This window comes from Oncorhynchus keta, chromosome 29 (assembly GCF_023373465.1).
Source record: "Oncorhynchus keta strain PuntledgeMale-10-30-2019 chromosome 29, Oket_V2, whole genome shotgun sequence".
Lineage (NCBI taxonomy): Eukaryota > Metazoa > Chordata > Actinopteri > Salmoniformes > Salmonidae > Oncorhynchus > Oncorhynchus keta.
The window spans coordinates 3,500,689-3,512,409 of record NC_068449.1 but is presented as its reverse complement, the minus strand read 5'-3'; the positions used below and the strand labels follow the sequence as shown (position 1 = coordinate 3,512,409).

At 42.3% G+C, this 11,721-nt stretch overlaps 1 protein-coding gene across 2 annotated transcripts in view; it reads left to right on the top strand.

Moving 5' to 3' along the window:
- xdh (xanthine dehydrogenase) overlaps positions 1 to 9,990 on the top strand; it is an 86,657-nt gene extending 76,667 nt beyond the window's left edge. For both annotated transcript variants that reach the window (XM_052485657.1, XM_052485656.1), the window contains 7 exons: positions 4,991 to 5,119; positions 5,494 to 5,568; positions 7,705 to 7,757; positions 8,079 to 8,193; positions 8,302 to 8,556; positions 8,679 to 8,846; positions 8,928 to 9,990. In XM_052485657.1, the coding sequence (XP_052341617.1) occupies positions 4,991 to 5,119; positions 5,494 to 5,568; positions 7,705 to 7,757; positions 8,079 to 8,193; positions 8,302 to 8,556; positions 8,679 to 8,846; positions 8,928 to 8,978 (846 nt within the window). In that variant the 3' untranslated portion in view covers positions 8,979 to 9,990. The remainder of the gene's footprint in view (positions 1 to 4,990; positions 5,120 to 5,493; positions 5,569 to 7,704; positions 7,758 to 8,078; positions 8,194 to 8,301; positions 8,557 to 8,678; positions 8,847 to 8,927) is intronic.
- Positions 9,991 to 11,721: the final 1,731 nt, after the last annotated feature.

The window sequence follows — 11,721 nt, the reverse complement described above, 5'->3', positions numbered from 1 at the left end:
AATACAGGATAAAATGTTGCTAATGTATGTCACATGATTTAAAACACAGAGCCCTAAATGACAGGTAGACAGGTTTCCGTTGACCCAGGGTTTTAATCAACAAACGCAATATCGCCCAACATTGTTTTGACATTTGTAACGGAAAAGGCAGATATAGGAGACATTTTCTCAACTTTGTCAAGATTTTATCCGTTCGACAAGAGTACATTTTTTTTCTCATGTCGAACTTTCCCTTATTGCGACAAATGACGATGGAAACAATGTTTTTCGAATAAACGATGATTGACTAATAATTTTGGGGAATATCTGGGGTAAGTCAAGTCGTGGCCCCAGTTGCATATGCAACTCAAAAATGTTCGCTAGGAAACCCATAACCTAATAGCCTATGTAAATGATGGCGACAATGACTTGTGATGAAAATAACCAGATGGGAAGTTAACACTGTCTTTTTAAACCCTCCCGTTGTGTTCGTTTCATGTTAATTCATTTCTTGTTCCCGGTCCACAATGACCACCCCGTTATAGCTGATTATAAATCCATATTATCACCTAATGTTGTGTTAGATCTTTTTATCAACTTATGTTCTTGTGATAATGACATGTTTTGAACTTCTATTTGCTATTTATGGCCCGTAGGCCTCATTGACCTGAGCTCATACAACTAGTTTTTGAGTTTAGAAAAGCATAATGTATGGATTATTTGGACGATAACAAATACTCAGATGAAACATATTGTGCTATTTATCACACACTACTTTGTGTCAAAGTTTAACAACATCTCTCTCCTCCTCACCGGTGTCATGATCAAAGATATGATCAAGAGCCTCACATACAGTATATTGTTTGGTCATTGTGCTGCCACAGAATTGTGAGCAAGGCCTCAAAAAAGCTTTAAAGCTGCGAGAAAAGTTCTATATATTATTGAAACAATGTTGCGATTGTTTGTGAGAATGCCAACAGGTGTGGATCCCGTAGGTTGAAAGATTCTATTGGGGAAAGATTCTATTTGGGAAAGATTCTACTGGGGGAAGATTCTACTGGGGAAAGATTCTACTGGGGAAAGATTCTACTGGGAAAGATTCTATTGGGGAACGATTCTACTGGGGAAAGATTCTACTGGGAAAGATTCTATTGGGGAAAGATTATACTGGGGAAAGATTATACCGGGGAAAGATTCTATTGGGGAAAGATTCTACCGGGGAAAGATTCCCCTTGGGAAAGATTCTACCGGGGAAAGATTCTACCGGGGAAAGATTCTATTTGGGAAAGATTCTACTGGGGAAAGATTCTACTGGGGAAAGATTCTATTGGGGAAAGGTTCTACTGGGGAAAGATTCTACTGGGGAAAGATTCTACTGGGGAAAGATTATAGTGGGGAAAGATTATACTGGGGAAAGATTCTATTGGGGAAAGATTCTACCGGGGAAAGATTCCCCTTGGGAAAGATTCTACCGGGGAAAGATTCTACCGGGGAAAGATTCTATTGGGGAAAGATTCTATTTGGGAAAGATTCTACTGGGGAAAGATTCTACTGGGGAAAGATTCTATTGGGGAAAGATTCTATTGGGGAAAGGTTCTACTGGGGAAAGATTCTACTGGGGAAAGATTCTACCTGGGAAAGATTCTATTGGGGAAAGATTCTATTGGGGAACGATTCTACTGGGGAAAGATTCTACTGGGAAAGATTCTATTGGGGAAAGATTCTATTGGGGAAAGATTCTATTGGGGAAAGATTCTACTGGGAAAGATTCTATTGGGGAAAGATTATACTGGGGAAAGATTCTACCGGGGAAAGATTCTATTGGGGAAAGATTCTACCGGGGAAAGATTCCCCTTGGGAAAGATTCTACCGGGGAAAGATTCTACTGGGGAAAGATTCTATCGGGGAAAGATTCTATTGGGGAAAGATTCTACTGGGGAAAGATTCTACTGGGGAAAGATTCTACCGGGGAAAGATTCTACCGGGGAAAGATTCCCCTGAGGAAAGATTCTACTGGGGAAAGATTCTACTGGGGAAAGATTCTACCGGGGAAAGATTCTATTGGGGAAAGATTCTACAGGGGAAAGATTCTACTGGGGAAAGATTCTACTGGGGAAAGATTTTCTGGGGAAAGATTCTACTGGGGAAAGATTCTACTAGGGAAAGATTCTATTGGGGAAAGATTCTATTGATCCTACTGGGGAAAGATTCTACTGGGGGTTGCCATGGAAGCTAAGAAGGGGTGTGTGTGTGTGTGTGTGTGTGTGTGTGTGTGTGTGTGTGTGTGTGTGTGTGTGTGTGTGTGTGTGTGTGTGTGTGTGTGTGTGTGTGTGTGTGTGTGTGTGTGTGTGTGTGTGTGTGTGTGTGTGTAACCAGTGCTGTACTGCACCGCTGTAGCTCTGCGTTGTGTGTGGTTCATTGAGACTATAGACGTGGGGCTTTGGAGATCATGTCGTTTTAATTAAGCAGAATTCACTCTCTGAATTCTGCATCCAATAGGAAATAAAACATTTGTAGAGCACATCTGTTCTGCGAATCGTCGCCTCTTTCTACAACAGATGCACAATAGGAGGGACTGGGATCATTCGAGGAGCCATCGTTCACACATACAATGGCCTGCTAATACCTGAGCTAGCTATTAACCACACGTTGAATTCAGAATGTTGATATCATCCTAAAAAGTACAATTACAAGTGCATCTTAACAATACCATCCACTTATGAGTAACCTCTAAATATACAACATTATTCATGAACAGAACACTGTGTGTGTGTGTTTGTACTTAAAATAATCAAACTTTTCTGAAGAAAAAGCATGCCTACCTCACTCAGTGCATCAAAATGAGTTGAGCACGAGCACGCAGGGCATAACGTAAGTACACACTCCTCTACTCCCAGGGCAACACGTTAGTACACACTCCTCTACTCCCAGGGCAACACGTTAGTACACACTCCTCTACTCCCAGGGCAACACGTTAGTACACACTCCTCTACTCCCAGGGCAACACGTTAGTACACACTCCTCTACTCCCAGGGCAACACGTTAGTACACACTCCTCTACTCCCAGGGCAACACGTTAGTACACACTCCTCTACTCCCAGGGCAACACGTTAGTACACACTCCTCTACTCCCAGGATACCAGGTTAGTACACACTCCTCTACTCCCAGGGCAACACGTTAGTACACACTCCTCTACTCCCAGGATACCACGTTAGTACACACTCCTCTACTCCCAGGATACCAGGTTAGTAGTACACACTCCACTACTCCCAGGACATAACGTTAGTACACACTCCTCTACTCCCAGGAGGCAGGCATGCATCATAACAAATCAACACAACATATTACTATATTTTATTTATTTATTTAATTTATTTATTTCACCTTTATTTAACCAGGTAGGCAAGTTGAGAACAAGTTCTCATTTACAATTGCGACCTGGCCAAGATAAAGCAAAGCAGTTCGACAGATACAACGACACAGAGTTACACATGGAGTAAAACAAACATACAGTCAATAATACAATATAAACAAGTCTATATACAATGTGAGCAAATGAGGTGAGAAGGGAGGTAAAGGCAAAAAAGGCCATGGTGGCAAAGTAAATACAATATAGCAAGTAAAACACTGGAATGGTAGTTTTGCAATGGAAGAATGTGCAAAGTAGAAATAAAAATAATGGGGTGCAAAGGAGCAAAATAAATAAATAAATTAAATAGAGTTGGGAAAGAGGTAGTTGTTTGGGCTAAATTATAGGTGGGCTATGTACAGGTGCAGTAATCTGTAAGATGCTCTGACAGTTGGTGCTTAAAGCTAGTGAGGGAGATAAGTGTTTCCAGTTTACCTGGTGAAATTCACATAGTACTTTAACGACTGGTACATGTGCTCAAATACACATGTGGGGGTCTGGGAGAGGAAGTGTGTCCATCTGATGAATGGGCATGTGCCAGAACTCAATTTTAAACACTAATTTGTAGTCTCACCCATTAATTTCTAATGACCGGTCATTTTTGACCGGGAATGCCACAGGTGTACAAAAGTTAAATAAAACACCCAAAGTGGAATGAAATTCATCAAAATGTTTTTTTTTGTGTGTTCAGATGCCCTTTGTGGACAAAGTCATGTGACCATTTTTTCAGAGAGAAAACGTGTAAATAGGTCCAATTCCACCAGAACACAGCAGGAGGATTAAGAAAAATATATATATGTTATTTCTACAGGCCTCAAAGATTGATCAAATTAATCAGATCCAATGATTTACGGCCTGTAGGGCAGGAGGGGGGCTTGCTGATATTTTAATTATAATATGCCCACTGCTTGCAAAATAAATATACAAATAATGTTTCTTTGCAGGATAATGATTGTCCTGACTTTCAAGAATGCTTGAATTGATTTTCTGGTCGGCTGGATGCAAGTTTCACCATCCAATTATTTCAGAACTATAGGACTGTAAATTTCACCATGGCACGGACCGTGGCGCTATGTTGGCAGAGGAGAATTATTAGAATATTAGTCAGTTATTGCATTTAATCCACGCTGGCTTTCGTGGGACATGAACCAGATAAGTGGGGGACACAGGCTGTCACTCATGTATTAATGCACAATTTGCCTAAATAAGTCATGGAAACATTTCAACTGTAGGTTTTTTTGGCGGGGAAAACGTTTTTCGTTGTTGGTGTTACGTCATTACGTTAAGTTGGCAAATGTCGCATCCTATTTTCTACGCTAACTTTCTAAATGTTGACAAAGAATCACTAGAGAAGTTAGTGGAAACAGAGCTCTCTCTCTCTATAGAGCTGGTATTTAAACTACTACACTAGTACACTATTTATTCACTGGATAATTAAATACATCCACATATTTATGCGTGTGTGTGTGTGTGTGTGTGTGTGTGTGTGTGTGTGTGTGTGTGTGTGTGTGTGTGTGTGTGTGTGTGTGTGTGTGTGTGTGTGTGTGTGTGTGTGTGTGTGTGTGTGTGTGTGTGTGTGTGTGTGTGTGTGTGTGTGTCAGGTGGCCAGTAGGACCCTGGGTATCCCCAGCAGCAAGATCCACATCACAGAGACCAGCACCAACACTGTTCCCAACACCAGCCCTACTGCTGCCTCTGCTTCCTCCGACCTCAACGGAGCCGCTGTGCATGTAAGACTCACACACACACTCACCTGCTGCTTTCAATATCCTTTACTGCAGCCAATCTTCTAACCAATCTCTCTCTCTCTCTCTCTCTCTCTCTCTCTCTCTCTCTCTCTCTCTCTCTCTCTCTCTCTCTCTCTCTCTCTCTCTGTCTCCCCCTCTCTCTGTCTCTCTCTCTCTCTGTCTCTCTCTCTCTCTCTCCCCCTCCCTCTCCCTCTCCCTCTGTCTCTCTGTCTCTCTGTCTCTCTCTCTCTCTGTCTCTCTCTCTCTCTCTCTCTCTCTCTCTCTCTCTCTCTCTCTCTCTCTCTCTCTCTCTCTCTCTCTCTCTCTCTCTCTCTCTCTCTCTCTCCCTCTCCCTCTCCCTCTCCCTCTCTCTCTAGAATGCGTGTGAGATCCTACTCCACCGTCTAGAACCCTACAAGACCAAGAATCCTAAAGGATGCTGGGAGGACTGGGTCAGTACCTGTCAATCATATACAGTCTTATTTCTAATTGGATGGTTTCATTGCTCGTCTTTAAAGGCCCAATGCAGTCAACATTCAGTTATTTCCTGTGTTTTGTGTCATATTGTACAACAGCTGATGAAACTAGCATTGTAAAGTGTGAAAAAGGTGCTATATCCTGATAGTTGTTGGTTGAAAATAGAATTTACACAGGAGCTTCTAATCAGTAGGTTTTTTCATGGGTGAAGTGAATGAATTTCAATTAACATTTGTGGAATTTCTTTCCTTCTTAATGCGTTTGAGCCAATCAGTTGTGTTGTGACAAGTTAGGAGTGGTATACAGAAGACAGCCCTATTTGGTAAAATACCAAGTCCATATTATGGCAAGAACAGATCAAATAAGCAAAGAGAAACGACAGTCCATCATTACTTTAAGACATGAAGGTCAGTCAATCTGGAATGTTTCAAGAACTTTGAAAGTCTCTTCAATTGCAGTCGCAAAAACCAAGAGCAATGATGAAACTGGCTCTCATGAGGACCGCCACAGGAATGGAAGACCCTGAGTTACCTCTGCTGCAGAGGAGAAGTTCATTAGAGTTAACTGGCTCTCATGAGGACCACCACAGGAAGGGAAGACCCTGAGTTACCTCTGCTGCAGAGGAGAAGTTCATTAGAGTTAACTGGCTCTCATGAGGACCACCACAGGAAGGGAAGACCCAGAGTTACCTCTGCTGCAGAGGATAAGTTCATTAGAGTTAACTGGCTCTCATGAGGACCACCACAGGAAGGGAAGACCCTGAGTTACCTCTGCTGCAGAGGATAAGTTCATTAGAGTTAACTGGCTCTCATGAGGACCACCACAGGAAGGGAAGACCCTGAGTTACCTCTGCTGCAGAGGAGAAGTTCATTAGAGTTAACTGGCTCTCATGAGGACCACCACAGGAAGGGAAGACCCAGAGTTACCTCTGCTGCAGAGGATAAGTTCATTAGAGTTAACTGGCTCTCATGAGGACCACCACAGGAAGGGAAGACCCTGAGTTACCTCTGCTGCAGAGGATAAGTTCTGCAGTGTAGCCTAGTGGTTAGAGCGTTGGACTAGTAACCAGAAGGTTGCAAGTTCAAATCCTGAGCTGACAAAGTACTAATCTGTCGTTCTGCCCCTGAACAGGCAGTTAACCCACTGTTCCTAGGCCGTCATTGAACATAAGAATTTGTTCTTAACTGACTTGCCTAGTTAAATAAATTAGAGTTATCAACATCAGAAATTACAGCCCAAGTAAATGCTTCAGAGATAAAGCAATATCAACTGTTCAGAGGAGACTGTGAATCAGGCCTTAATGGTTACTGCAAAGAAACCACTACTAAAGCACACCAAGAAGAGACTTGCTTGGGCCAAGAAACACGAGCAATGGACATAAGACCAGTGGAAATCTGTCCTTTGGTCTGCAGTCCAAATTGGAGATTTTTGGTTCAAACCGTTGTTTCCTTGTGAGACGCAGTGTGAGTGAACGGATGATCTCTGCATGTGTATTTCCCACCGTGAAGCATGGAGGAGGAGGTGTTGTGATGTTGTGGGGGTGCTTTGCTGATGACACTGTCTGTGATTTATTTAGAATTCAAGGTACACATAACCATCAGTAATACCACAGCATCCTGCAGCGATATGCCGTCCCATCTGGTTTGGGCTTGGTGGGACAATCATTTGTTTTTCAACAGAACAATGACCCAACACACCTACAGACTTTGTAAGAGCGATTAGACCAAGAAGGAGAGTGATGGAGTGCTGCATCAGATAACCTGGCCTCCACAATCCCCCGTCCCCAAAGGCTGGCTGTCTGAATAATTTGTTTAACACTTTTTCGGTTACTACATGATTCTATATGTGTTATTTCATAGTTTTGATGGTCTTCACTATTATACTACAATGTAGAAAATAGTACAAATAAAGAAAACACCTTGAATGAGCAGGTGTGTCCAAACTTTTGACTGGTAGTGTATATTTTTAATGGAAAACTATTATAGGTACAAGGTATGTAATTGTTACCCAGAAATGATTTGATATAGAGATAAAAATGGTTGAACTGGGCCTTTAACCCAGAGTTCTCTTCCTTTTAAACATCGTGTGTTTTACTCATTATCTGTTTTCAGGTGAACGCTGCCTACTTTGACCGGGTCAATCTGTCTGCTAATGGATTCTACAAGTACGTTACCTGGAACAAGAAAATAACACGCAGTGTATTATTACCAAACCCGTTTAAACAATAAATTAATAATTACGTTTTTTTCCCCCAAATAGTTTGCATGTGAGGCAACACAATAAACTACCATAGCTGGTTGCTAGCTTGCTACAATGCTGCTAAATGCTAGCTAATCTGAATTTGCTAGCTAGGCTAAATACTAGCTGTTCTAGAATGTTGCTAAATTCTAGCCAGGCTACAATGTTGCTAAATGGCACAACTGGAACCGAAAATCAGCAGAAAGATTTATTGGTGTAATTAACTGTTTATTTATGTCTTCCTCAGGACTCCAGACCTTGGTTATGACTTTGAGACCAACACAGGTCGCCCTTTCAACTACTTCAGTTATGGAGTGGCCTGCTCTGAGGTGGAGATAGACTGTCTGACCGGCAGCCACAAGGTGAGTGATGCGCTAGTGTGTGTTTCCCACTTCTCATGTGTACTTGAGAGATTTTAGGACTGCATCGATTGATAAGACACAAACCAATATCCCCCATCTCTCCATTAGAACATTCATACGTCCATCGTCATAGATGTGGGGAATAGTCTGAACCCAGCTCTAGACATAGGACAGGTAGAGGGAGGCTTTATGCAGGGTGTGGGTCTGTACACCCTGGAGGAGCTGAAGTATTCTCCCGAGGGATACCTGTTCACGCGAGGACCAGGCATGTACAAGATCCCCGCCTTTGGAGACATCCCCACTGACCTCACAGTGTCTCTGCTCCGAGACGCCCCCAACGACAAGGCCATCTTCTCCTCCAAGGTAGGAACTCTTATTGTGAAGGAAGCCCTCTTTCTATTCTTGTGGAACCCCTGTTTAATTAATCATACTTAACACTTCTATCTATCCTATCTATCTATCTATCTATCTATCTATCTATCTAGGCGATAGGTGAGCCTCCTCTCTTCCTTGCGGCCTCTGTGTTTTTTGCCATCAAAGATGCCATCACCGCTGCCAGGAAGGAGTCAGGCCTTAGTGGGCCCTTCAGATTGGACAGCCCGGCCACACCTGAGAGGATACGCAACGCCTGCGAGGATCGCTTCACCAAACTGGTATGTTCATCACATCTCTAACAGTCCTTGAATAAAACTATGGAGACACACACTGATCTGTTATTGTTGTTTTGGTTCCAGTGCCCCCCTGCAGTGCCAGGCACCTTCACTCCGTGGGCTGTCGTAGTGTAAGACCAACGGAACCAGAGAGAGAAGAAATGCAGAGGAGAGAGAGAGAAGAGGGGAGAGAGACGGAGGGGGGGAAAGAATAGGATAGCAAGCAGAGAGAGAAGGTTAATATGTTCCAAATTATGCCATTCAATTCCTTTGTCTCAGTCTGAGGAAATGGCTCTTCTAATCAGTTTGGAATGGAGACAGAACCCTAATCAGTTTGGAACTCTTACCCTAACTCTCACCTGTCCACTAGTTTTAGATCAGTGAAGAGGAAGAGACTATTAAAGATGAAGCCCAGATCTGAAGCCTACCTGGCTATCAGCACTTTGACCTAGGAAGCAGTCCTAGTCCGGTTGCCCACATAGCCACCATGGTGCGTTCCGAAATAGGTCTGGGGGCCACAGATTCTGATTGGAGGAAAGTGTCGCTGAGGCCGCGGGAACAGACCAATCACACACCACTGTATAACTGTTGATTATCTTTTTCAAGGGATGTCAATCATTTTCAGACCTCACTGCATATCATATACAAATGATGTATGATCAATTCAATATCTGTAATGATGCCTATAATATACCTTTATCAAATAAGTCAACATCTTGTATTTGTGTGTAAAAGAGCTGATATGTGTGTTTAAATTAATATAATTTCCTAAATGTATGATATTTTATACAATTTAATTTAATATGCCTTTTACTAGCAGAAAATGTGATTTTATTTAGTGTTTATGTTGAGTAATTGAGTTTTATAGGAATCATTTGTTTAATTTGTTTTATGTGTAATCTCAGGTTTTAGTAAAACAGCACCATCAGGTGGCCGGTAGTGTGTCTGCTGTGCTACTGTTTTCAATTCAACTTAGTTAAATACTACTTGACTGACACAGAATAACTCAATTGTTTCAACTACTTGATAAGACGAGACAAAAAATTAAAAGAGACTATCAAGCATTGGTGTAATTGAAGAATCAGCTTTATTTTACATTTCAATAATGTACAGAGTTTGTCTGTTGAATAAACATAGATTTCCAATCCTCTGTCCTCTGACTGTGTGTTAGGCTGTATATAAGTGCTTGCTATGCGGTGTGTGTACACCCATTCATATTAGAGGACTTGGCTATTTCAGTCACACCTGTTGTTGACAGGTGTATATAATCAAGCACACAGCTATGCAATCTCCATAGACAAACAGTGGCAGTAGAATGGCCCGTACTGAAGAGCTCAGTGACTTTCAACGTAACACCATCATAGGATGTCACCTTTCCAACAAGTCAGTTAGTCAAATTTCTGCCCTACAAGAGCTTCCCCCCGGTCAACAGAAAGTCCTGTCATTGTGAAGTGGAAAGATCTAGGAGAAACAACGGCTCAGTCGCAAAGTGGTAGGCAACGCAAGCTCACAGAACGTAAAATGTACTTAGCCTAACCCCTTGACTACGTTAAAGCTGATAAGAGAGAGACCAGAGAGCCATGAAGAAGAGACAAGATTGAGCCGTTGTAATGATTTATAAAATAAAATAGTCATGGAACCTGTGTAGCTGACTGTTCAGATAGAAACTCCTCCTCCCATTGTTACTTCTAACCTGTAGTCTCTACAGAGTGAAGACACTTCCTCCCATTGTTACTCAGCTGTCTTCTGACATGTAGTCTCTACAGAGTGAAGACACTTCCTCCCATTGTTACTCAGCTGTCTTCTAACCTGTAGTCTCTACAGAGTGAAGACACTTCCTCCCATTGTTACTCAGCTGTCTTCTAACCTGTAGTCTCTACAGAGTGAAGACACTTCCTCCCATTGTTACTCAGCTGTCTTCTAACCTGTAGTCTCTACAGAGTGAAGACACTTCCTCCCATTGTTACTCAGCTGTCTTCTGACATGTAGTCTCTACAGAGTGAAGACACTTCCTCCCATTGTTACTCAGCTGTCTTCTAACCTGTAGTCTCTACAGAGTGAAAGCACTTCCTCCCATTGTTACTCTTCTGTCTTCTGACATGTAGTCTCTACAGAGTGAAGACACTTCCTCCCATTGTTACTCAGCTGTCTTCTAACCTGTAGTCTCTACAGAGTGAAAGCACTTCCTCCCATTGTTACTCTTCTGTCTTCTGACATGTAGTCTCTACAGAGTGAAGACACTTCCTCCCATTGTTACTCAGCTGTCTTCTAACCTGTAGTCTCTACAGAGTGAAGACACTTCCTCCCATTGTTACTCTTCTGTCTTCTGACATGTAGTCTCTACAGAGTGAAGACACTTCCTCATGTTGGTTTCTTTATATTCAGTTGTCACTCACTCTATTTTCTCTGATCTGCCGATTCCTTGTGCTCACCTGCTAAGCAGTGAAATTGACCCTGTTATTGACACACACACACACACACACACACACACACACACACACACACACACACACACACACACACACACACACACACACACACACACACAGTGTACCAGTGTGTGTGGATCTGTGTTCATTCAAAAAGCAGCTGGTGAAAAATAAAATAATTTCCTTTCAACAGTGAATCATACGCACAGTACAGTATGGACACAGCACACTCATTGAAAAGCAATCCCTCTAATAACGAGTCATTGAACACAATCTGAAAGATAGACATTAGCCTAGTTGGTAGAGCTTTGGACTAGTAACCGGAAGGTTGCAAGTTCAAATCCCCGAGCTGACAAGGTACAAATCTGTCATTCTGCCCCTGAACAGGAAGATAACCCACTGTTCCTACGCCGTCATTAAAAATACGAATTTGTTCTTAGCTGACTTGC